This window comes from Panthera onca, chromosome C2 (assembly GCF_046562875.1).
Source record: "Panthera onca isolate mPanOnc1 chromosome C2, mPanOnc1 haplotype 2, whole genome shotgun sequence".
NCBI lineage: Eukaryota > Metazoa > Chordata > Mammalia > Carnivora > Felidae > Panthera > Panthera onca.
The window spans coordinates 18,375,110-18,400,248 of record NC_138347.1 but is presented as its reverse complement, the minus strand read 5'-3'; the positions used below and the strand labels follow the sequence as shown (position 1 = coordinate 18,400,248).

The following is a 25,139-nucleotide window of genomic DNA, read 5'->3' as shown; positions in this document are numbered from 1 at the left end:
CTTCTCCATTTGGTACTCCATTATATGGATATACAACAATTTGTTTATATTCACTAGTTGATGGATATTTGCAAATTTCTGGCTGTTAATGAAAAAAGTGGCTATGAACATTCAAATGCATGTCTTTGGGCATATGTTAACATTTCTCTTGGGGAAATACTTAGAGTGAGATTGCGGAGATGCTCGGTAAGAGTGGATTTCACTTTAAAGGAAGCTGCTAAACTGTTGGTCACAAGGCTGGACCATTTTACGTTTCTGCCCCCAACAGGTGAGTCAGCCAGCTGCGCCACCAGCATTTTGTATCGTAAATTAGTTTGTTTGTTTTTTTTAATTCTTGTGAGTGTTTGTGGCTTATCAGTGTGGTTTTAACACTGTGCATTTCCCTAATGACTAATGATACTGAGCATCTTCGTATATGCTCACTTACATTTACCTATTTTGTTTGATGAAGTGTCTTTTAAAAAAATTTCCCCAATTTTTTAATTGGATTGTTTGTCTTATTGTGTCCTGAGTCCTTTATATATTCTCCAAACAAATACTTTGTCAACTATTATGCGTAGCAAATATTTTATCCCAGTTTATGACTTACCTTTTTATTTTCTTAACAGTATCTTTTGAAGAACAAGCTTTTTAATTTTTGAAGCCCACTTTATTATTTTGCTTTTATGGTTTGTTTTTATCTTTTTTTTTTTTTAATGTTTAGTTTTGAGAGAGAGACAGTATGTGAGTGGGGGAGGGGCAGAGAGACCATGAGATCATGACTGGAGCCGAAGTGGGTGCTCCACCGCTCAAGGGACTGAGCCACCCAGGCACCCCACAGTTTATGTTTTTATAGAAATCCAGTGTAACTAGAGGTAAAAAAATTTTTTTTTTCTCCTACATGTTCTTGTACAAGTTAAAAAAATTTAAGTCTTACGTTGAGGTCTCTCCTTTCTGAGCTAAATTTTGGATATGGTGTGAGGAGAAGGGTTGAATATCCTTTCCACACTGAAATACATTGGCACCTTTGTTGGTAATCAGCGAGCTGTATTACGTGCAGGTATTTCTGGACTCACTGCTTTTTCCATTGATTTTCATGTCAATAGAACACTAACTTGATTACTGTAGATTTATACTGAGTCTGAGTGTACGCATTATGCTCAGTGGGAGTTTAAGACTTCCAATTTTGTTTTTCATTTTTGAAAGACTTTTAACTTTGTCTTTCCGTTGGCTCTTCTAGGAGGTTTGGATTTCTGTATCAATTTGAGAATCAGATTGTAATTTCTACACAAAACACATTTTGAAATGGTGTCAAATCTATAGATCAACTTGAGGAGAATTGATACCTTATTTTAACAATGTTGTATTTTTGGGTTGATGAACACAGTACTCCATTTCTCTAGTCTTTGTAAATTCCTTTCAGCAATATTCAGTAGTTTTCCATCTCCAGGTTTCCTATAGATGCCTTTTTTTTTTTTTTTTTTTTTTGGATTGAGGAGATCCTGTTTTATTTCCAGTTTGCCGTGTTTCTATCATGATTGGGCGTTGAAGTGTGTAGAATACTTTTCTCTTGCATGTATTGAGATGTTCATGTCATCACTCTTTTTTGGTCTGTTAATATATGGTGACTCACATTTTTTTTTTCTTAATGTTAAACGAACCTTACATTACTGCTAAAGAATTGCTAAAGGAACCACTTCAAACAGAAGGGGAATATCAGAAGGAAACGTGGAATATCAGGAATAAATAACATCTTTTAACTCCTGATATGAAAGATTAAGAAATGGACATATTTGTACTTTTCTCCTGACCCCATTTCCCTGCCTTGCCCATTTTTTCTTAGCTATGTGCTTACTTATACACTTCAGTGTTTATACGTTTGCATAATTTTTAGCCTTCTATATTCTAATCAGTTTAGTGCAAATTACAAATACTTTTATGCCATTAATTCTTTCTTTCTCATTTCTTTTGATTACAGCACTTGTTTGATGAGAATTTATTATCAAGTGGTTTTCTCCAAGGAGGGCTATTTCTAAACTTCTTGGCTCCCAATTTTTTTTGGTGCTGAAATCTGAGGCCATTGTGATTTTTCTCCTTTAGGTGAATTTTTACATTATTCAAAGTATTTAAATTTTTAAAATGTTTTCACTTTATGGTTTTTGTGTCTTTGCTCATGAAAGTATTCTCCACTTTAAGACATCAAGTCCTCCTGTATTTTTCCCAATACTTACGTAATTTTTAATACCTTTAATGTTTTATTGAGCTTAGTTTTTAATCTGTCTATAAATAGCTATCCTGTTATTCCAAATCATTTATTGAATTGTTGGTCTTTTCTCTCCTGATTTGAAATATCACATGCTTTATCTTTTCATATTGATCTATTTATCGATTCTTGGAGCAGTGAAACACTCTTTTTAAAATTTAGAATGGTCCAGAAATTCCCTCCTCATTATTCTTTGCGAAATTGTACTATTTATTTCATTTTATCGTATTTCATTTCATTTCATTAAGATGTTGATTAAGAATTATATCAAATTTATATATAATTTAGAGAGATCTGATACCTTTCAATACTGGGATCTTTCCATCTAGAAACATAGTTTGCCTTTCTATTACTTTAGAACTTCTTTTACTTTCTTCAGTAAAATGTTACAAAATTCTTCATAAATATGCATCTCTTATTTAAAAAAATAATGTTTATTTATTTTTGAGAGAACTATAGAGACAGAGTGCAAGCAGGGGAGTGGCAGAGAGAGGGAGAGAGTTGTAGAATCAGAAGTAGGCTCCAGGCTCTGAGCTGTCAGCAGAGTGCCCGACGTGGGGCTTGAACTCATAAACTGAGATCATGGCCTGAGCCAAAGTCAGATGCTTAATCTACTGAGCCACCCAGACTCCCCAAGTGTGCGTCTCTTATTAGACTTAATTATGTGTATGTTATTTTCTTTGCTCTTAAATACATGCTACTTAGTTATTTCAGGTATAAAAAAATAACCATTAATTCTTACATGTTGATCTTGTGTCCATCTGGCTAATTTCTCTGTTCTAAAAGTTTATTAGTAGACTGTGTGTCCTAGGTGGACATTCATATTGTTAGCTAATATAGTTTTGTCTTTTTCTTTCCAATATTTACAATTATTTCTTCTAATACTTTATTTTTTTATTAATTTTTGTAATGTTTATTTATTTGTGAGAGAGACAGAGTGTGAGCGGGGGAGGGGCAGAGAGAGAGAGGGAGACACAGAATCTGAAGCAGGCTCCAGGCTCTGAGCTGTCAGCACTGAACCCGATGTGGGGCTCGAACCCACAGACTGCGAGATCATGACTGGAGCTGCAGTGGGACGCTTAACTGACTGAGCCACCCAGGCGCCCCTCTTCTAATATTTTAAAGGTTTTTTCAGTTAAAAAAATTTTTTTTTCCCTATCATAGGTATTTATTAAATTCAGAGTGTCTCTTTTATGGTGTTAAATTCCTTAAATACTTAGTGTTTCTTGTTTGCTTTTGTGGTTGAGTTTCTAGATCGAACAGTTCATTGCTTTCGGAGTGTATTTTCTCAAGCTAAATGAGGATCCCCGTTTGTCTGGCAGTTGATGCAAACTAATCACCTTGGTGAGTCTGTAGGAAAAGAGTACCCATGTGTGGCTAAAGTAAAAATGAGACTTGACTTTTGGGGACGAGGCTCCCAGTACCTCCTGGCAGACAGAAACTCTTTCTTTCTCAGTAGCCACCCTAGTAGTCTCTTATGTCAGAGTTGTTAGAAGGGGTCTCATAACTCTCATCTGGGGACAAATGCAGTAGGGGGGCAGAGGAATGGGGAGTGGCTGTCTTATCTGTGCCACTCTTCAGTTGATGACCTGAAACACTGTGACATGCTCCTTCCTGCATCCACTGCCTCTGACTGTGGCATTCTTCTGGAGTTCCTCTGGGAAAGAGCACCTTTTGGGTTGTTTTATTTGTCTACTGAGAGGGGTTCCTCTTTTGGAATATGTTGCCAATCTATTTGCTATTGCTTTATCACTTCTAGAAACCCCATACTTTGCTGTTCAGCTGGTAAACCTTGTCTCCAGCGTTGCCAACTTATTTCCTTTTTGAAGGGGGTGTTAGATTTTATTTATGCACAGACTTCACGTTAGATCCTTTTTGATTAATTCTTATTCCTGGTCAGGGATAGTGTCATCCAGCCCTGCTAATTTGCTCACGAACTGAGTGGAGAGTGGGCAGGGAGTGACTGGGAGCAGCACTTTATTCACTATTTTAAAAAATAAAAATTTTTTTTTCAGGCTTTAATGAAGCTCCTTATATAACATGGAGAAAATACAGAAAAATAGAAGGAATGAAAGAATCATTCATAATTCTATTATGACAATTGCTATTAATGTGTAGATACATTCACTTTTAGTCTTCTCCTTACGCATATTTTAACATTCTTGTGATTGCATTCTCTATAGCATTTTGTATTTACTTTTCAATTAACATCTTACTACGTGTTTCTTATATTACTAGAAATATTCGTGATTAAATCCATACTTTAATAATGTCATAAGATACAATCAAATGGATCCTCCAAGGGTAGTATTTCCCTGTGTAGGGCCATTTGGGTCAATTGCTATTTGGCTATTTTATTTTTAAAAAGGAAATTTTATTTATACACATTTATTGTTTTTTTTTTTTTTGAGATAAAAGTTACAGTGAAATGTACAGAGTCTAAGTGACTAATTTAATGAGTTTAGATAAATGCTTACATCCAAGCAACCATGATTCCAGCCAGATATAGACTACTTACTTGACTCATTTTAATAATGTAGTGATAGACACCTATAAGAAGCTTCCCCATATTTGGATCGTTAACTTAGGCTGTTCCTAGAAGTTAAATGTCGTCGCCTCATGTTGCGAAATTTGAACAGACTTTTGACCAGAATGTTTTTCAAGGGATTGGATCCCACCAGGCAGTGGAGAGTGCCAGGATTATTCAGTTGTTTCTCTGTGATCTCCTTGACGCGCTGGCCAGCCCCACCCAAGGAAGGGTCCACTGTTCCTTCCTGAAAGCAAATGGTGACTTCGTTGGGTCAGTACCCACCTCTACCCAGCCGTGGCTCTGTGCGTAACTGTGTGCATATTTATGCGTCAAAAATTGCCATTTCTGCTTTTAGCGGCTCCAACTATTTTTAATTTCTCGAGGAACCACCATACTGCTTTCCAGGGTAGGGTAGGGGTCCCAATTTACATTCCCACCAACAGCGCCAAGAGGGTCTCCTTTCCTCGACAGCCTGGCCGGCACTTGTTAACTCTGACCTTTTCAGTCAGAAAAGTGCTAATAGGTGTGAGGTGGTATCTTATTGTGGTATTGATTTGCTTTTCCCTGATGACTCAGGCTGATTGGAAGCTGGGCCCCCCGGGGCGGCAGCTGGGACCCTCTGCACCCAGTCTCCTTCCTGGGAGAAACTGGGAGCCGGGCCGGGCTGCCGGTTGCCTCTGTGCTGAGCCCCAGGAGTATGGTTGCGGGGGCTTGGGGGGCTCCCGCAGGGGTTTCAAAGCTGCTTCTCTGTTTGTTGTAGTCCTGTGGGATTCAGTGCAAGGTCTGTTGGCTCTCGGAGCCAGGTCAAGTGGCTGCTGTCAGAGTCAGAGCACTAGCTACGTGGACAAGGTCCTTCCAGGGAGACTCCGGAGTTTCCTTGTTGGAGTGTGCCAGAGCCGGGTGGCTGGGGAGTGCTCACCGCCTCTGCTCATCGCGGGCTCTGGGGAGGATCTCCTAGATGCGTGCTGGTTAGAAACTGGACTCTTCCACAGCGATCGTGAAGTACACAGTCAGACCCTTGGAGGGAAAGACTGGGAGATGCGCGCTTCGCCTGCTCTCTGTCCGTTAACAGCTGCTGCTTTGTTGGCCAAGGCGCCTTGGGACTCCTGAGTGAAAGTCCTGCTGCCTCTCAGAGGCGAGTGCTTTGGGGCCCTCTGTCTGGCGGAAGTCTTCAAAGTTGGGGAGCTAGATGGCGGTCCAAACCCCTTTCTCCTCAGGGAGAAGCCGGTATTTGGGGGTTCCCTCCCAACTGTGTGTCATCGTGCTGGGGGTGTTACTCATGGCGAGGTTTCTCAGCCTTTCCCCGGCAGTCCCATATGTGGGAGTCGCTCAGTTAGTTTCTGAATTTCTCTCCAGGGGAGGGAATTGCTCCGTGTATAGCTGCACATTCGCTGCGTGTGTGGGAGGAGGGGAATTCAGGAGCCTGCCTCGTCACCATCTCGTTCTAGAATGGTAAATAAATGTTTTTCGACCAAGGGAGCTGTACTGGGGAGAGGAGTTGGGATTTGGACTGGAAGATAAAACTTACTTCAATGTATTGGGAAAACACATCAATCTAGCTTTTGTCCTTTTAAGAAAGGAGTTACCATTTGAGACAAATATTGCAAAGTCCTTAAAAAGCTCGAAGACTGATATATTTCTGGGGGATATTCTGGTTCAACTTCCCAATCACCGCTGGGTCAGGACGGTAGAGACGGTTTAAAGCTTAAAACAGAAACACGTAGGTCAGTGGAGACGTGTATCTCCTGTTGTTGCTGCAAATGTACAGGACAATGGAATTAGCATCTGCCTGTAGCATTGCAGCCATGCCAAAGGCAAACTTACTATTGCTTTAGCCTCTGGAGTTTGGATAGCCATATTAAGTAAATATTTATTAAAGTATCTCAGAGCTGTATCTCTTCATTTGCTAAAATAGTAGATTTTAAGGACAGGGTCCCCTCTTTAAAATGCTAGTCTAATATTTGCTAAGCTTAGATTTGCGTGTGTGCGTGCATGTATGTGTGTATGTGTGCGTGTGTGCATATGTGTATGCGTTCCTGAGTGTGTGTGTGTGTGTGTGTGTGTGTGTGTGTGTGCGCGCGCGCACGCACGCTTCACATCTCATGCAATCATCTCAGCAACGCTTGTAGTTTTTGTTCATTTATTTTCAACCTTCCTTTTTATTCCCTTCCACTACCACAATTTAAATATACAAAACTCTCACTGTGCGAGATTTGGTCATTATGTTGCTGGCTCTTCTGTGATGTTTATAAAATATGTCAACACCCTATAGTGAATTGGCATTGTTTTGCTATCCTACTTGCTATCAAGGAAATAAAACAAACGCCCCCAAGCAAATAATCTAACTCACTACCCTTCCGTAGCATTTTAGAGATGGGAAATTTGTAAATTACAAGAGCTGTGCGCAAAGGGAAAATGTGCTATCTCACCCCAAAACCTGGGACTCACAGGCCTGGGGGACAGTGGAGATGGGCACAGACCTCCATCTACTGCCCACCCCTTCACTCTCCATCTGCACCGTTCGCCCGAATGCATCAGTCTCACGGAGAGGGGGATGAAAGGAGAGTGTGCACCTGCAGTGTGGTGTGACTGCTGTAGCTTGGGAAGAGGTTTCCAGGGAAGCAATTTTTAAAAAACAGGGAGGAGAATTGTCAAGGTTTGGCTCCTCGTGAAATTTGCCTGTCAGAACAGATGATGCATTTGGGCATAACACTCTCCTAGTTTCCTCTTCTGGCAGTTTTCTCCCTCATTTTCAAGGCTTTCAGAATTTTGCTGCAACTTATCCTTTTAAGGGGCTTTCGTCTTCACATATTTCTCCGTCGAACGTTAGTCTTGAGAGGTGAGAGATGATGTTTAGAAAAACACTCAGGACTGATTTGCTTAGAATCAGGCCAGACAGACAGCAAGCCCCTCCAGCATCTGCCCTCGCTCCCCTCCCTCGATTTGAGGGCAGTAGTCCCCGTTTTCACTTTGTCTGAAACTGGAACATGGTTTGATATTATTCAACTCAGCTCAGAGGGTAGTTGGCTTTTTCCGGGAATGGCCTGTGGAACGACGTGAGTTTTGAAGGTGCAGAGGAGGCAGGGAAATGTAATATGGAAATGATTATGATATACTGTCCGTGGACCTACCTGGTCTCCTAGAATCTTGAGACTTTTCTGTTTCGTAGAGTGGGTGAGTATTTAAGACTGGCAATTGAAATATTCACCCAGGAGAGTTCATTTGCCAAGGTCATCATACTGACTTACATTGTAGAATTCTTCTGCCATTCAGTCCTTACCACTTTTTTGAGGAAGTAAATATTATTATCCTTATTTTATAGGATGCAACTGAAGCTCAGAAAAGTCGTGTACGGGATAAGTGATGGCATCCGAACGAAACCTGGAGCTCTCACTCTGTTCTATAGATTTTTCTAGTATCTAATCTCTCAAGCAGAAAAAAAAATTCCATCTCTAAAGTACATGGCCTTGCTTTCTCTGAAATAGTGGATAGTAAGGAGGCGGGGCGGGGGTGGGCAGCAGCATTATTTACATATACAGAGGAGGAGAGTGCCTCTTTAGATTCGGAGTCTCTGGGGTAAATAGAACTGCTTCTTTGATTTTATTTCATAGGTAAATGATACTGGTGAGTGAAATAAAGGCCCCACTCTAAGATCTCATCTCTAATTCCCTGCCATAAGCTCTAAAACAAAGGGGACTTATCGTTTGCCTTAATAGACTGTGCTATGTATGTACCCAGAGACAGCAAAATTCCAATTAAAAGAGTATTGATTGCTCATAAATTAATGCCAACCATTCAAAATCAATAGTCACTGAACTTCTTTTAATGATTTTTGTTCTGAGCCCGCTTGGCCCGAGTTTTTTGCTTATTAAATGTTCCACTGTAATCGTATGCCCAATTAACATGGATGATTCTTTTGCTATTAACATATAGTGTTCGATTTTAGTCTAGTTAGCACAACTAATCATTGCAAATGAAAACCAGTGGAATCTTACAAACTCCCATGCCTTCCCTCACCTGCTCCCAGACATAATTTATATGCCTTCGTTCCTCTGAGCCCAAAGCAGGTAAACATCTTCAGTTAAGCTGAATAGAAAAATAGAAATTCTGTAGAATAGGGGGGAAAAAGCAGATAAATAAAGCAGAGAACATGAACTGTGTCATAGGGAAGTTATGACTGGATCAGCAGGGGATATAATTTCTTTGCCTGTGAGGCAAAATCGTGATCACATGTGCTCTGGACACGGGCCACTGTACCTCTGTGAGGGGCACCCCTAGAGCGCCATGCTAATTAAATCTGAAAGGGAGACATCTTGGGAAGCTACCAGGGGTCAGGCCGGAGTCTGGGGGTACAGTGAGAGGAGCTGGGTGTGTTCAAGGAACACACATTTCAGAAGACAGAGGTGGTCACTGTGTGAGGCTGGGGTGAAATTGATCTTTCAGTTCCATGACTGGTCTGGGACCGTGAAGTAACCCAATCAAGATATTTTTGTGACTCACGTTAACCTTTCCGACTCCAAGGATTTCACCCCACTTAGTCCCATTGGTGTCATAGCTAAGGTCCATTAAAGATAAGCAGCCATGTAGATCCTGCCTCCTTTGGCATTTCTGCTCTAAAGAGAATGGTTCATTTATTTAACTTATGTCTACTTTCTGCATTAAGGGCTTTTTGATGGACTGGCGGGGTGTGGGAGAGAGGGCAGGATTCTTGGAGCGAAGTGAATCAAGTCGAAACATGCCTCAGGGACCAGGAGATTCAGGTTCTAACTCCAGTTCTGTCATCAACTGGTTGCAGGCCCTTTAATTTCTGTGTTTATTTGCTTCTCTATAAAGAAAGTTGCACCAAATAACCATATCCCTTCCTGGTCTAAAATGTATCCTACTATAGGATCTAGAATAGTATCGTCCAACTGTTTCGCTCACGTGCTCCCTAAAAGAATTTTAAAAAGGTATGTGCCCCCACATTTTTAAGTCCACATGGTATAAGTTTAATTAGTTACAAAACAATGTAGTTTTCACCGCATTGTATATTGCATGTGAGTTTTTAATATATTTTTATCAAAACTGAAGTTGTGGACTTGGCTCATCCTGTGTATGGTGCTTGTTGCCAAGCCTTCTCGTTCACAAAGCCGATGCTTATTGTCAAGTCATTCAGTCAGATCGCTTACTTCCCATCAGAAAAGAGTCAGGTGCAATGTTTTCATTCACATACATTTGTTAATATGTGACAGCCTCATTTTGGAATACGCATTCTAGGACGATTAACTGATTGGATGCAGAAAACTAGTTAGCCAGGTAGCTTCACTAGGGAGCTTTGCCTCGAGTATTTCTTAATTTGTGCTTAAAGGACTGGCGCTCAAGGACAGTGGGTTCTCCAGTATGTTCTTGTGTTTGGTGCCGGGGAGGCTAGTAAACTATGGGGCAGGGTACCATGGAAGGTCTCCGGATGAGTGAGAGGTAGGCCTTTCTTTTGTAAAGTGGGAGAATAGTGATTATGAGATGAGAGGTGGTAAAGAATGAGAAACCTGCAGGCATGTCATCAAGCAAATTTATTTTCGAAGGTTACGTATGGAAGTTGAGGATCTGGAAATGGATTCACTTAAAGCCACCGTGTTGCGTATCTTCAGGGAAGTTTTCAGGTACCCCTACTAAGGAGTACACAATCCAGATGCACAGAGGAGGAGCAGAAGGTATGACCCTTTCCATTGTTACTTCATGCCATCATATCAGTAGGTCCAATATGCCAAGGACTGTCTTTGGTAAAGGTCAGCAACCCCTAGACATGGTGCACACTCTCCTTTGAAATGAATTGCCCATCACATGATTTTCTATGATCAAATTTCCAGGCTCTCTCATTAGGATTCTGTTACCTTATCGGGCACCATTTACTGAGACTCTAATTTATAGATGTGTATGGGAATAGAAATACAATTTATGAAATCTATGCACATTCAACTTCTCCAGAAATCAGAATGCCTAGAAACAAGATAAGGTGTTGATTAAAAGGAGTGATTTTGGAATTACTTGTCCTGGGTTTGAATTCTGTCTCTATTATAATTTTACTTGTGGGATCAGTCTGTCTCCGTTTTCTCATCTGTTAAATTGGGAAAAGATAGTTCTCTCAAAGTCTGTATTCTGTTTTCTCCATTTGTCCTTTTGCCCCTACCCCCCATCCGTTGTTTCATCTTCTCTGCTCTCATTGAGTCTGTGGCAGCAGATCCCTGGGGGTGACATCACCAGGCCTCCCTTTCCAGTTAGTTGGCTTCCAGTTGTTGCCAAAGAGAGACACTGGTGGAGACATGAGGGTGAAGGAGGAGAGAGAGCTCAGGTGTTTCTTCTAGGCTCTCTTTCTGCTCTGGGCCATATTTCATGCAATGTGTGGGTCCCTCAACTGTAGCTTCTGGATGGTTCTAGCTTCATATTTTCAAATCAAATTCCCTAATGCCACCCTCCCCTTTGGTACCTTTAAATCTAGGGGTGGTAAAACCTTCCCACTCTTTCTGGTCTCTGACCATATCATGAGAAAGAATTTTTAGCCATTTTGATTGGATTCTGATTCCTGGCAGGACCTTGGATGATAAAGAGTGGTTCTTTCGTTCTTCAACAAGTATTTATTGAATCTACTAAGGTTCGGTAAATTCTGTTGTGTTTCCTGCTGTATTCCTAGCACCCACGCAGGACTTGGTATGTATTATGGGGTCAATAAATATTCATGGATAGAATACCTACCAGGTAACCACTGTACTGGGCCTTGGTGATTAAATGGTGAACCAGATAGACAAACTTTCTGGCCTTATGAAGTTTTCAATGTAGCCCTGAGGACTGAGTGAGGTCATAGCAAACAGCATAAAGCCTGGAGCTACTACTGAGTTGACCCACCTAAGAAAATTTACTATCTTGGTCAAGGAAGAACTTGACTTTCTTCATTATGAAGCTCTTATGCTACCATATTAAGGAACCAATATCAAGGAATCAAAATTAGCACTTTTTTCAACTGCCAAGTCTGTCTATTCCAATGATGTAGTTGGAGTCTGGAAGAAATGACCACTGGATAGGTTCATGGGTCCAATAGCTTAACTGTGACCTGGCCCTAAGTTAGGACTCCATTTATTACTGGTTTCTCTGTGCCCCAACATGGGCGGACCGTGGTGATGCTTTGGCTACCTGGGTATGAGTGCTAATTTAGATTCTTTCAATTCTTGAAAGGTCTGGGCATTCCTTTGTCCTCAGCACATGGTTAGTTAAGTAAATGGCATTGGGGCCCCTTTGCTGAAGGACTTGGGAGCTTGCTACTGAATATATCTACTGTGATGTGTCAGAATCTTTCTTCAAAGGAACTGATCTCTCATTTAGTTATTGGGCTCTGGGTCTGAGAACAGGCTTATGTCTGGAAATTGGCCAAGTGATACTCAATTTTTATTGAGGTAGCCGCTGTCAGCTTCCTGATCATCTTCTTTATGTAAGTTATGGACTACTCTCATTTACTGCCCATGTATTTTGCTTCTAGAAACACTGTCTTCTATTGAGCATCTCCAAAGCTGTGTGAAAGCTATTCCAACCTTGCTTCTTATTGTGATACTTGTGCTCACTTGCTTCTGGGCGCATACGCTGGCCCTTGGTTTCTATTTTGGCAGGATCCCAGCATTTCCTTAATCATGAGGGAGCCCAGTTCTGTAACCATAAGTTTTACCGTTAGCCCTATTTATAACTGGTTTCATGGACATGCGACCTGTGCATTTGCACAGAGCCCTACGCTTAGAAGGGTCCCATACTTTGTTTAGTGCTCTGCTGTTGCAGTCCTGCAATTCTTTTTTAACAAGGGACTCCACGTTTTCATTTTGCGTTGGGCTTTGAACATTATGTTGCCAAGCCTGGCCCTGCTCTTCAGAGGACGGCCACTAGCAACCTTCTCAGTGGTACTGGTGCCCTTCTCACCAGTGCATTCTTACTGCGTCAGCAAAGGGAGTGTTCCGTGTATCTTCTTGCAGAAGATAGTAGACTTTATGAAGTATAGCCACTTAACCATGCCTACTTTTCTGAGCCTTTTGATTCCTCATGCCATCCGCTATTATACTGGTTCTGGCATTTCTACTTCACTTAGTTTAGGCTACTGCTTTGTCTAAGCTTCCAAGAGCCATCCTAATAGTGAATAAGCATCATTTTCCAAGGTTCTTGCCATAGTATTAAACCTGTATTCTGAGAATGGCCCATGTTAATAAGCTCTCCCTGTTCCAATTTCACATTCCTCTCTTTTCCCCTGGATCTAACATTCTTTCCTTTCCCTTTCTTTCTTTCTTTCTTTCTTTCTTTCTTTCTTTCTTTCTAGAAAATGAGCAGGGAAAGGACAGAGAGAGAAGGAGATCCTTTCTTCTTTCTTTCTTTCTTTCTCTCTCTCTTTCTTTCTTTCTTTCTTTCTAGAAAATGAGCAGGGAAAGGACAGAGAAAGAAGGAGAGAGAGAGAATCCCAAGCAGGCTGTGCACTGCTAGCCCAGAGCCAGATGTGGGGCTCAATTTCACAAACTGTGAGATCATGACCTGTGCTGAAATCAATAGTTGGAGGCTTAACCAACTGAGCCACCCACACGCCCCTAACATTCTTTTGGAATCCATACTCCCATGCATACTTTCCAAGTTCCTGGTAGTATATGTTAGCCAGACCTCGCAGCAGGTTTTCACTTTTGCCTTGAACTGGTGCTTAATCATCCTTAGTCTTTTTTCATGAGTCAATGACACGTAGCAGCCATCAAACATTCTTTTTACAAATTTTTTTTTAAAGTTTATTTATGTTGAGAGAGAGAGAGACAGAGAGGGGGCAGAGAGAGAGGAGAGGGAGAGAATCCCAAGCAGGCTTCCCTGTTAGTGCAGAGCTTAATGTGGAGCTGGAACTCGGGAACCTGGAGATCATGACCTGAGCCGAAATCAAGAGTCAGATGCTGAGCCACCCAGGCACCCTCACCAAATTCCATTCTCGCGCTTGTCTTTTTCCTCATATCTCTTAAACACTAGATTCATGCCTTAGCTAGTGCTTCCCCTTCCATGGGTATCACATTCATGGTACCACTAGTGAACGTTTGAACAGTTGCACTGCCATAGCGTGCCAAATGTTCTCCATACCCCACTTCCATTATTGGTGGCTTCCTCATTGCCAGCCCACTGGTAGGCGATCTGGTTCCCAAATCCCACGTCAGCGTCTTGTTTCTGGAACCACTCCTGGCATCAACTCACTTAGTTCCTTGGAAAGAGATTCTGAGATAAGAAGTTGTAAGCAGAAGAAGAAAGTTTTAGGGGAGTGGCTTTGGTAGATTCACTGGTTAGGAATCGGTGGTAGGATTGAGAACACTGAGCAGCTGACCTCCAATAGAGTTACAAAAGAGGCTTCAGCTGATCCCAAGAGAGGTTCTAGAGTTGGGATGGTCATTCAAGTTGAGGACAGGGTGCTTGGCCATAGCAACCAGTCACTAGCCGTGGGACCACCGTCCCCGGAAGTGTAGCCTTAGGCAAGGCAGTGGCAATTCCCAGTGAGAGGTGCAGCTGTGAGCCCTCAGCAACTGGGAGATGGGCGCCTTCACCCTCAAAAAAGGATCTGGACAGAGCACCATGGCACCATAGCCAAATTGAAGTCTAGACAACAACGCCCTGTCGGGAAGGTATACGATGAACTAGAATAGACACATCCAAATACCGGAATTTGAACACATTTTCTTCTCCTGAATGTCATTTTTTTAGTTCTCAGACTAGATCTTTCCAAGGTAGCAACAAAGGCATTCCAACAGTGGTCACAGCAATGGTAAAATTGGGCACTTAAGTAAATATTGAGAGTCTTGACAGTTTTAGCTACATTTAGTTTCACGTTTTGTTTATGCTCATTATTTGGCATAGCTCCTGTTGTTTCTCATAGTATTTCAGAATATGCTTATATAATTTTCTTTCTCTGCCATTTTTACTTCATTTGTTCCACCACATTTACTTTTCTGCAGTTAGCTGACAACATAAACAGAAGCAGAAGAGCTCAGAAATCTATCCCAAATGCTACCCCAAGCATGGGTTGGTGATTTCAAATACCATGACTTCTGCATTACATTTTCCCTCGCTTATATTCCTAATGAGGCTTACCTGCTTTGGTTCTCAGGGAAGAGTCTAAGTGGAAAATGGTAGCAATTCTTGCCCTAGAGTCTTGAAGCAAAAATGAATATCAAGCATCAAGCATGTAGAAAGTCTAATAAATAAGACAGAAAAGCTGTTAAGCTTTGTCTCAAATGAAACCTCTAGTTGAGTAGGCTTGGGATCTGCTCTTCAGGTTGCTGATGCAGTTTATTATTTATTATTATTTTCTTCCCTTCCAAATTATGCTAAGGTCACGGTCTCTCGTAAACTTTTAACTTTTTTTAGGGAACCAAAGAACACTACTGCTTGAAATAGTTTTCTCATTGGATTGATATTTAAAATTTTTTAAATATTTTTAAATTTATTGTGAGAGAGGGAGAGAGAGAGAACAAACAGGGGAGGGGGCAGAGAGAAGGAGAGACAGAATCCCAAGCAGGCTCCACACCATCAGCACAGAGCCTTGTGCGAGGCTCGAACTCACTAGCCGTGAGATCATGACCTGAGCCGAAGTCGAGCACTTAACTGACTGTGCCACCCACGTGCCCCTCGTTGGATTGAGATTTTAAAAGGCTGACCGAAATAATTGCCTAAAATGGAGGAACATTCTTTTGCCACTCAAAGCTGATGAGCCTGATACTGTTTATAGTACAGGCAATTGTTAAATACTACTGGCTGGTGTCCTGTGATTCCTTATTCACTTGTCCCCTTTGGGAAGGTACGGGATGCTCTTCTTGCTTGGAGTTTTGCCCTGCTCAGGTTCCTGACCCTCCGAAGCATGTACTGTGCATCCTAAGTGCTTCATTGACAGGTCCCCTATTATACAGGGCAGGTAGGTGAGAGTCATTGACATCTATGTGAGTGATGAGTTCTGTTTCATCATAAATAACCTGAATATTCATGTCCTAGACTATTTGAGATTCTAGAAACTTCTTGTTTATGGATGCAATAAAAACAGCACATATACGTATTTCACTGTAGGGGAATATGACCTCAAATCTCACTCTCAGTATTCTAGTTACAAGGAAAAAAAAAAAAAAGATTTCCACTGTTAGATCACTTCATCATAGGTAAAGATTTCTCTGAACTACTAAACAACGTAAAATAATTTTTGAAAATTCCACATAGCAAATGAACCAAGAAGTGGTGGGTGATTCATTCAGTCTTGAACAATGTCCTTAAATCCATCTCCAAGCCATTGGATACTATTGACAAGGAAGACAAAATCTCTCCATTCTATTTTTTCAATCCTAGGTGAGAATATTTGCAAACACAAGGCTTAAAAATCACAGACAGTGGCCAGCACATGTTTGCTGGGAGGGTCTGTATGCTCTGTACAGGGACCCCTGCTTTGTAAAGAGAGCTGTGCGGGTGCTGGGCCACAGTGCATCACTCCCATTAAACTAGAGCCCTTGCGGCCAGATAATATAGACAGCTCTGAAACACAAGAGGGAATGAGCATGAGCAATGTTTCTGAGGCTGTTCTCAAAACACATCATTATCTGGCTTTCCTGTTTCAATAATTTGTAAGCAGCCTGCCTCCTCTATAAACAGACCAGCAGGAAAGCAGAAAGCCGTATGAGTTATTGCATTTCTACTGTCTGGGACTCGGGAGACACTATCAATTTTAATGTATTGAAATGTGCAACTGTGTTTGAGGGAATCTCATTTGGAAAATGACCACTGGAAAAGCCTGGCTACTTTAAGAAATGTGGAGAGCTATTCATTTCATGACACTTACTTGCCTGGTATCTGTAAGTGAACATCATTGTTACAAAGTAAATGTTAGCTAATAGTTTTTAGCTAATATTTTCTAGCTAGTTTTGGGAATAGAAATAGGATTACTTATTGCTCTTTCCTGCTATGAGCATTACTTATTTCATGCACAGTTATGGTAAAGGCAGCAGTCTGAGTCTAGGCCATGCTCATCTGCGGATTCCTATATATTTGGGTATGTGCTGAGTCCTGAAGGAGTCCTTTGAGAGGGTAGTGGGGGTCCTGAGTGTCCCAGTGTCTATCACTTGCACTTTGGATGGGCATGTGGTGTTATTCCAGACCCTGTGATGCGGGATTACAATAAAAGACAGAATAGGTATACAGGAGTTATTTGTCCAAGACCTCTGCAAGGTATGGAATGTACGAAGGCATTGTTTTGTGGCTTTTATTGCAGAGTGTAGCCATAGAGGTCGGTGAGGAGCGCTCACCTGTGGAGGCTCAGTAGGCACATGCACTTGTATGGAACAAAATGAGACAATGTATCCTGACGCCAGACCCGCCTGGAACTGGCTATAGAGGGGAAGCTGGAGCGCCCACCAGCCACACTGTGGGTATGACACCCTTGAGATCAACACAGATAGATAGCACTGCGCCCCTTAGGCAGAAACTTGAGGCTTCTTTAGGCTGCCTGGAAGCTTTTCTTTCCTTTCTTCCTTCCTTTCCTCCTTCCTGCCTGCCTGCCTGCCTTCCTTTCCTAAATCTTTTAGAGTAGCTGACACACGTCACATTAGTCTCAGGTCCACACAGTGATTCGGCTTCTCTATTTGTCATACTGTGCTCACCACAAGTATGGCTACCACCTGTCATCCTCCAGCAGGATTACAGTATCGCTGGCTTAGACTCTACTGTGCCCTTTATGCCCATGATTTATCCATTCCACACCTGGAGGCCTGTATCTCCCGCTTCTCTTCATGCATTTTGCTGACCCACTCATCCCCCTTCCCTCTGGCAGCATTCAGTTTGTTTTCTGTATTTATAGGTCTGATTCTCCTTTTTGTTTGTGTATTCGTTTGTTTTGTTTCATTTTTGATTGCACATGTGAGCGAAATCATATGGTATTTGAATTTCTCAGTCTGACTTACTTCGCTTAGCATAATACCTTCTGGGTCCGTCCATGTTGCTGCAAATTACAAGATCTCCTCTTTTTTATGGTTGTGTAATATTCCTATATATATATATATATAATATATACATTATAAAAATGTATATGTGATACACACACACACACACACACCGTATCTTCCTTATCCATTTGTCTGTCAATAGACACTTAGGTTGTTTCCATAACTTGGCTATTGTAAATAATACTGCAATAAACATAGGAATGCATATATCTTTTTGAATTAGTATTTTTATTTGGGGGCAACTATCTAGTAGTGGAATTACTGGATCATATGGTATTTCTATTTTTAATTTTTTGAGGAACCTCCATACTGTTTTCCACAGTGGCTGCATCAGTTTACATTCCCAGCAACAGGGCATGAAAGTTCCTTTTTCTCCACCTTGTTACCAACGCTCGCTGTTTATTCTATTTTTTATTTTAGCCATTCTCACAAGTATAGGTGATATCTCATTGTGTGTGTGTTTTTTTTAATTTTTTTAGCGTTTATTCGTTTTTGAGAGATGGAGGCAGACAGACTGGGAGTGGGGGAGGGGCAGAGAGAGAGAGGGAGACACAGAATCCGAAGCAGGCTCCAGGCTCTGAGTTGTCAGCACAGAGCCCAAAGCAGGGCTCAAACTCACGAACTGTGAGATCATGACCTGAGCTGAAGTCGGACGCCTAACCGACTGAGCCACCCAGGCGCCCCTCATTGTGGTTTTATCGACATTTCCCTGATGATTAGTGATGACACGATGATCATCTTTTCATGGGTCTGTTGACCATCTGTGTGTCTTCTCTGGAAAAATGTCTCTTCAGGTCCTCTGCCCATTTTTTAACTAGATTGTTCATTTTTTCTAGTGTTGAATTGTAGAAGTGCTTTATATATTTTGTATGTTAACCCCTTAATGGATCTATCGCATGCAAATATCTTTTCACATTCAGTAGGTTGCCTTTTTGTTTTATTGATGATTCTCTTCATCATGCAAAAAGCTTTTTATTTTGCTACAGCCCAAATCGTTTATTTTTGCTTTTGTTTCCTTTGCCTGTAGAAATATATCTAGAAGTATGTTGCTATGCTGGCAGCTTTTCTGTGTTTTCTCTGTGGCCCCTGCTTCTCAAATACTGGCAATTTTTCCTGCCAGAGGGTACCTTGCAATGTTCAGAGACATTTTTAGTGCTTACAATTCAGTGGGGTGTGTGTGGTGGGGATGGGGGAGATGTTACTACTGTCATCTGATGGGTGGGAACCAAGAATGTTGCTATACATCCCAACATGCTCAGGACAGTGCCCTCCTCCCCTACAAAACAAGGTGTTATCTGGTCCAATATGTCAATAGTGCTAACATCTGTGACTAATTCACATCTCTGACTGTATCACTATTGTGGTTTTGATAAAGAAAGCAGGACACAGAGGTCTCTCTGAGCAAATGACATGATCCATTCCACCAGCACATGGGACACACCCTGATGGGGATCGCAGGGCTTTCTGAGGTGACTTCAGAGGGAAGATCCTCTTGCCAACAAACAGGGTTGTGGTGCCAGATAACTAATTTTGAGTGCAAATGAGTATTGAGTGCCCAGCTTCTTTAGATATAAGCTTTATGAGCATTTAATCTTTAGTACAATAGCCATGGTCCTTCCAGAGGCTTTCAAATCACCAGAAAGAGCTTTACCTCATCCTTATGGTCAGATACCTGAAGGGAGGTATTACCAGTTGCTTGGCAGTTTTATTTCTTCCTGAATTCAGTTGCCATTTGTTGACTGCCCATAATATGGGCGCCTTAGCTGCAAGGGTGACGAGAATGAGACAGACTCAGTTGATGTCCTCCTGGAATTGAATTCTAATGGGAGATGATGTCTGTGAATGAATAAATATTCAAGTAGTTAATCAGTCACTGTTGTTTTAATGGGTCTATAAGAAAAGCAGCCAGTATTAGGAAAGTGTATAAGGGAGATCCTGATGGAATTGTGGCCTTCAGGTTTTCTGTGTTGAAGGGATACCTTTGCTTAGGTTGGAAAGGAAGCTTGGGCTTCCTGACATGGCAAGCTTGGGCATGGCAGGTAGATGTCAAGACCTGAAACCCCAAGAGATCAAGGCTGAAATGGATGGCATTTGTGACTTAGCCTTGAAAGTCACATGAACTCACTTCTGCCATACTCTTGGATAAGACAGTCACAAGGTTGGATCCAACAAGCTTCAAAGAAAGGGTGACGTGGGCACTACAACTTGATGGGAGTGATGTAAAGATCACATTTTAAGCAAAAGTAGGATGAGCACTATTGCTGCAGCCATATTTGGAAAACGCAGTCTGCTATTAAGTGAAACAAGAATAAATCAGTACACATTTCTGTTTAAATCCCTTTTTTTAAGCCAGAGATAAAACTGTAAGAAATATAGAGATAGTATAAATATCTCTCTAAATAAAGAGATAATGCTAAATCAATAAAAGATAATCACTAAACGAAAAGCTACAAATTGTAAGAAACTAGACTGGTGAATACGATAATAACTTAGGAATCTTAGTCTTATGGTCAGATTAAAAAAATTTTTTTAAACATTTATTTATTTTTGAGAGACAGAGACAGAGCATGAACAGGGGAGGGGCAGAGAGAGAGAGGGAGACACAGAATCTGAAGTAGGCTCCAGGCTCTGAGCACAGAGTTGGACATGGGGCTCAAACCCATGCACCATGAGATCGTAACCTGAGCCAAAATCGGACGCTCAACTGACTGAGCCACCCTGGCACCCCCTAATGGTCAAATTTTCAATCCTTTGGAAAATTGTTTAGGTTCATTTAAGATCTTGTAGTTGCCAAGGGGTGCTGTAAGTCGAAAGCGGTTTTGTAAAAACAAAGTGTTTTGCTCTTAGTGAGATGCTATTTTTTATTTTGCCTGTTTTAAAGATGTAGTCTAACAGAAGTTCTTCTTCCCCATTTATGAAATTCGATTTTTGTTGAGAAAAAAGCTGGACAAGATTGATGTGTAAAGAAGACACTCTGGTATTTGTCGGTAATTGTAAACAGCTTCCTGTGATGGAGTACACCTTGTTTTTATGTGGTTTTTCTCCATTTGTTAACAATGAAATCTTCTCCATGTGGAGCAAACAAAATGGAGAACTCCGAAGAGGTGAAATGCATACTCCTGAAAAATTGGGCGAAAAGCAGCATTTTGCAGAAAAATATTCTCCCCATCTTACCTGAAATGAATGGTTTATAAAATTTTGCCCATTGAGATAATACTTTTCATTTTTACTGGTGGTATCTGTTAAGAGATTTGAAGTTCACAGGTGGAGTCAATGGTCGAGTAAAGTTATTCCTGCTTATTTTGTAGAGTGTACTGTTTGAACTTTAAATTTTAAGGATTTCTTAGATGACATTATGGGATTAACTTGTGCCTTAAGTTTACAATACAGTCCTGCCATGACAGCCCTTGGCTGACACCATTTTCATAATTATGTTGACCTGAGAAAACGTCCTTGCCAGAAGGACCAGTGTATCACAGAATACAAATATTGTTTATCATGTAAAAGCAGAGGACACGGCCAGGATCATCTGCAGAAGGTAGGAAGTATTTGCCCCAGAAGATGTGCAGACTTCTTTTGTTAAATAATTGTTGTAGGTCGAGACCCCAGAAAAGACTCTAAAACAGGTGTGTGGCAGAAAGTTTATTGGGGATTGACATCAACACCTCTGGAAGAATGGACTGATCCTGTGGGGTATTGTGGAACTGATATGGCCCTAGAGTGTGCCAACTGGAGACAAAGGGACCAGGGCCTTACGTCCTGGTATTAATCATCTTTGGATATGGGCTGAGCCAGAGGAGGGGGCAGAGCTTTCGGCGAAATGACTCCCTTTAGACACGAACAGCATAAATATTTCAGTTCTGAGGGGGGGCACATCACAGCATCCACCACAGAAGATTTTTTGAACCCCTGAGGCACATACCATGATCGCCATAGAACCTAGGTTATCGAATGTAAATGATCGAAGAAGTTTTACTTTGAGGAAATCAATTGTGATTTAAAACCCATCAGAATCAAGCCCATGATCTGTCATACTATTCTCATCACCAGGTAATAATGATTAATTACATGGCTGTGAAATGTTAGGTTTGCCCCATTTTCAGAAGTTTCTGTGTTAGATGCTTCAAGTTTCCACAGATTTGCAGCAACTCGCATACTTAATTGTGAATGTTAGAGGAAAAGGAACACATTGTGAATGCTTTTTGTTAATAAACATGAAAACGGTTTAAGTCATCAAAGCTGTTTATTTTCAAGGTCCTTTGTCCTGCTCAAGGCCAAACTGTTAGCGTGTAGAGCTGTACAGATGTGTTGTAAATGTACTTTTACCTCTGGATAGAAAATTGATTCTTGCCATCTCAAGAGGGGATGCACAGATACCTCTTAGGAAAGGACTGGTTCACATCTTGTAGGAACCAAATGCTAAGCATTAATGGCATCAGAATGGTGTGATTATAAAACCTCACACATGGGGAGATTTAAAAGCATAGATCCTATGTGGTCTCGAGCACAGCTCTACTATTTGTTTGCTTGGTGCCCCTGGGAAAATGAAGTTCTCTGTCATTTCATTTTCTCCTCTCTAAAGTAGGTTTAATAATAAGACCCTAGTATTATTAAATGACCAATATGCGTGCATGGCAGAGAGTAAATGCTTTGTAGATGTTTCCTGTTATAATATTCCATTGTGTTTTTTTTGAAGAAAAATTTAAGAGAGAACCAACTTTCTCTTTATTAAACTATCACGCCATTTTTTGGTGCTGGAGGTATGCCTTTTGCTGTATGGAAAACCAAATGATGTTTGATTATTAATGAGTCCATATATTCGAATGATGTGAAGAGTTGACATTTGAACGTTTTCCTCAACTCTCTCCGTATGGGTCAGGAAAAGGCGTCAAGGAAAAACAACCTTTTTCTAGATCTTTGATGAAAAAAGGTGAGATTGGGAATTTCCTTTCTTTTTTTTAAATACATATTTTTAATGTTTATTTTTGACGGAGAGAGAGAGAGAAAGAGACAGAGCACTAGTGGGGAAGGGATAGACAGAGAGGGAGACAGAGTCCGAAGCAGGCTCCAGGCTCTGATTTGTCAACACAGAGCCCAACACAGGGCTCAAACCCACGAACCATGAGATCATGACTTGAGCCAGAGTCAGGTGCTTAACCGACTGAGTCACCCAGGCACCCCCGGAATTTATTTTCAAGTAAGGCTTATGTGTCATACATCTTTGATGTATAATCTCATTTAACCTTTATAACGACTCCATGAGATTTACACTGTAATGTTCTCCTTCTTACTAATGGAGGGAAATAAGAGAAGAGGTTATGAATAGAAACTGGAGCAGAGTTTAGGGTCTGAAAACAAGTCCGTGTGAAGTCATTGTAGTGCTCGGGCAGGGGTGGAGTGGGGTGCTGGCCCGCTCCTGTGCAATTCAGGTTGGATGATGTGTGTGCAGAATACCGATGGCCAGAGAGGTCTTTCCACCTTGTGACCAGCGGCTGCAAAGGAGTTTCTCCTGGGCTGAATTCATGGCAGCAGAACCATGAAGTTTGCCGTCTTCGGGTTAGTTAGTTATTTCAGTGGAAGAAAAAGCATGACAACTTCTCTGGTCATGTAATTACTAAATTGCTTGTTGTATCTCTCCCCGAGAATATAAGACAAACCTATCATTGCAAAACAGTGGTTTCCTTTATTATTATTATTTATTTATTTTGAGAGGAAGAGAGAGAGCATGTGCAAGTGGGGGAGGGGCAGAGGGAAGAGGAGGAGAGAGGGAGCGAGAGAATGAATCTTAAACGGGTTTCACACCCAGCACAGAGCCCATGCACGGGCTCCATCTCACGATTGAGGTCACGGCCTGAACCAAAATCAAGAGTCAGACGCTTAGCTAACTGAGCCACCCAGGTGCCCTTTTACTTTTCTTTTTCTTTTTTTTTCTTTTTTTCTTTCTCGTTTCTTTTCTGGTTAAAGATTAAGTTACATAAGGAAGAAAAGGCGTTAACTGGAAATCAATATATTTTCGTTTCAAGACAATTTGTATTGTAGTTCTCTCAAGGATATTTGCAGAAAGAAGAGGAAATGGCTAAAGGAAATAGCTGTGGTGGTGAAAATTGCCTTCTTGAAGGCCTGTTCCTAATCTTTTCTGCTGCAGAATATTATGTTGATTCAGGAAATTAGCTTTGCGTTTTTAAAAATTATAATTTAGAAAAGGACTGTATTTAGGTCAGAGAGAAACAGATGAAGATGTGGTTTTGAAATTTCTAAAATCTTACATTTGGATATTTCTTCTCACAGTTGCTCAGTTGACATACTCCCTTTTCTATAAGTAAAATGTCTTGCACTCTTGTTTTCTGGTCTAGGAAGTCTCAGAGCTCTCCCTGATGTCCAAATCTTGAGAGAAACAAAGGAGCAAAATTTCTTTTTGCAAATCTGTGAAGATTATCTAATTATTAAAAATATCCTGATCCAGAAATCCTGGGAGAAATAATGTGTATATTGAGTTTGAAAAATAAAAGCCACTCAGTGCATGTGCATGAACATTTGCACCTAACGGGCAAAAGAAAATCAGGTTGAGGATGCCACAGTATAATTAAAGAGGGGGATGACCATGAATTCATCAGGATCAGAAGATTAAAAAAAAACAAAGAAAAGATCTCTTTGTATGTATAAAACCACTGTTTAAAAAAGAACTGTGTGGCTAGAAGAGAATAACCGTAACACATTAAATGGGATTCTTTGGAAAAGGACAATTCTAGAAGATAAAAAATACTGTACAATATACTCACAGTAGGTATCTGAGCTTTACAGAAATTTATACTAATGTCAGCATCTTTCTACTTGTCCCTTTGAACGCAAGATTCATAGAAAATATTGAAAACAAAAATTCACCCTCTCGCAAGCCAGTAAAAATGTGAAACAGTTTCTCTACTAAGTCATTTAGCATCATGACCAGATGGTTAAAGAAGATAAATTTTAAGAGTTGATTTTCAAGTTTTAGAGGAAACTGCTGGTGGTGTTCAGTTTGCTACACTTCAGAGTGCATATTTGCATATGAAAAATGCTTCTATAATATTGCAGTTAATTTACTGGGCAAACAGCTTGAATATATATTGAAGCTTTATGGTGCCAGGACACCCAGTTGATCTGATAAAATTACAAGTGAATTTGAGAGCAGAGGAGGACGGAGTAATAAATCAGTTATATGTTAACTTGCAGAGGAAAGAAAATACTTGCCTACTCTCCAAGTCTCCCCACCTTTTCAACTGGTTGAATTTACCTTGTGCACACAAAGTGTAATTGTGTTAGCCCTTGGTTATTGATGAATCCTCTTAAAAGGAGTAAGTTATTTGGTTGCTTTAATTGATTGATTTCT

At 40.9% G+C, this 25,139-nt stretch overlaps 1 protein-coding gene across 1 annotated transcript in view; it reads left to right on the top strand.

The window, feature by feature from the left end:
- Window positions 1-25,139, top strand: part of LOC145712433 (uncharacterized) — a 450,501-nt gene that overhangs the window by 184,234 nt on the left and 241,128 nt on the right. The window contains exon 5 of the mRNA XM_081790145.1: window positions 10,334-10,462. Coding sequence (XP_081646271.1) covers window positions 10,334-10,424 — 91 coding nt within the window. The 3' untranslated portion in view covers window positions 10,425-10,462. The remainder of the gene's footprint in view (window positions 1-10,333; window positions 10,463-25,139) is intronic.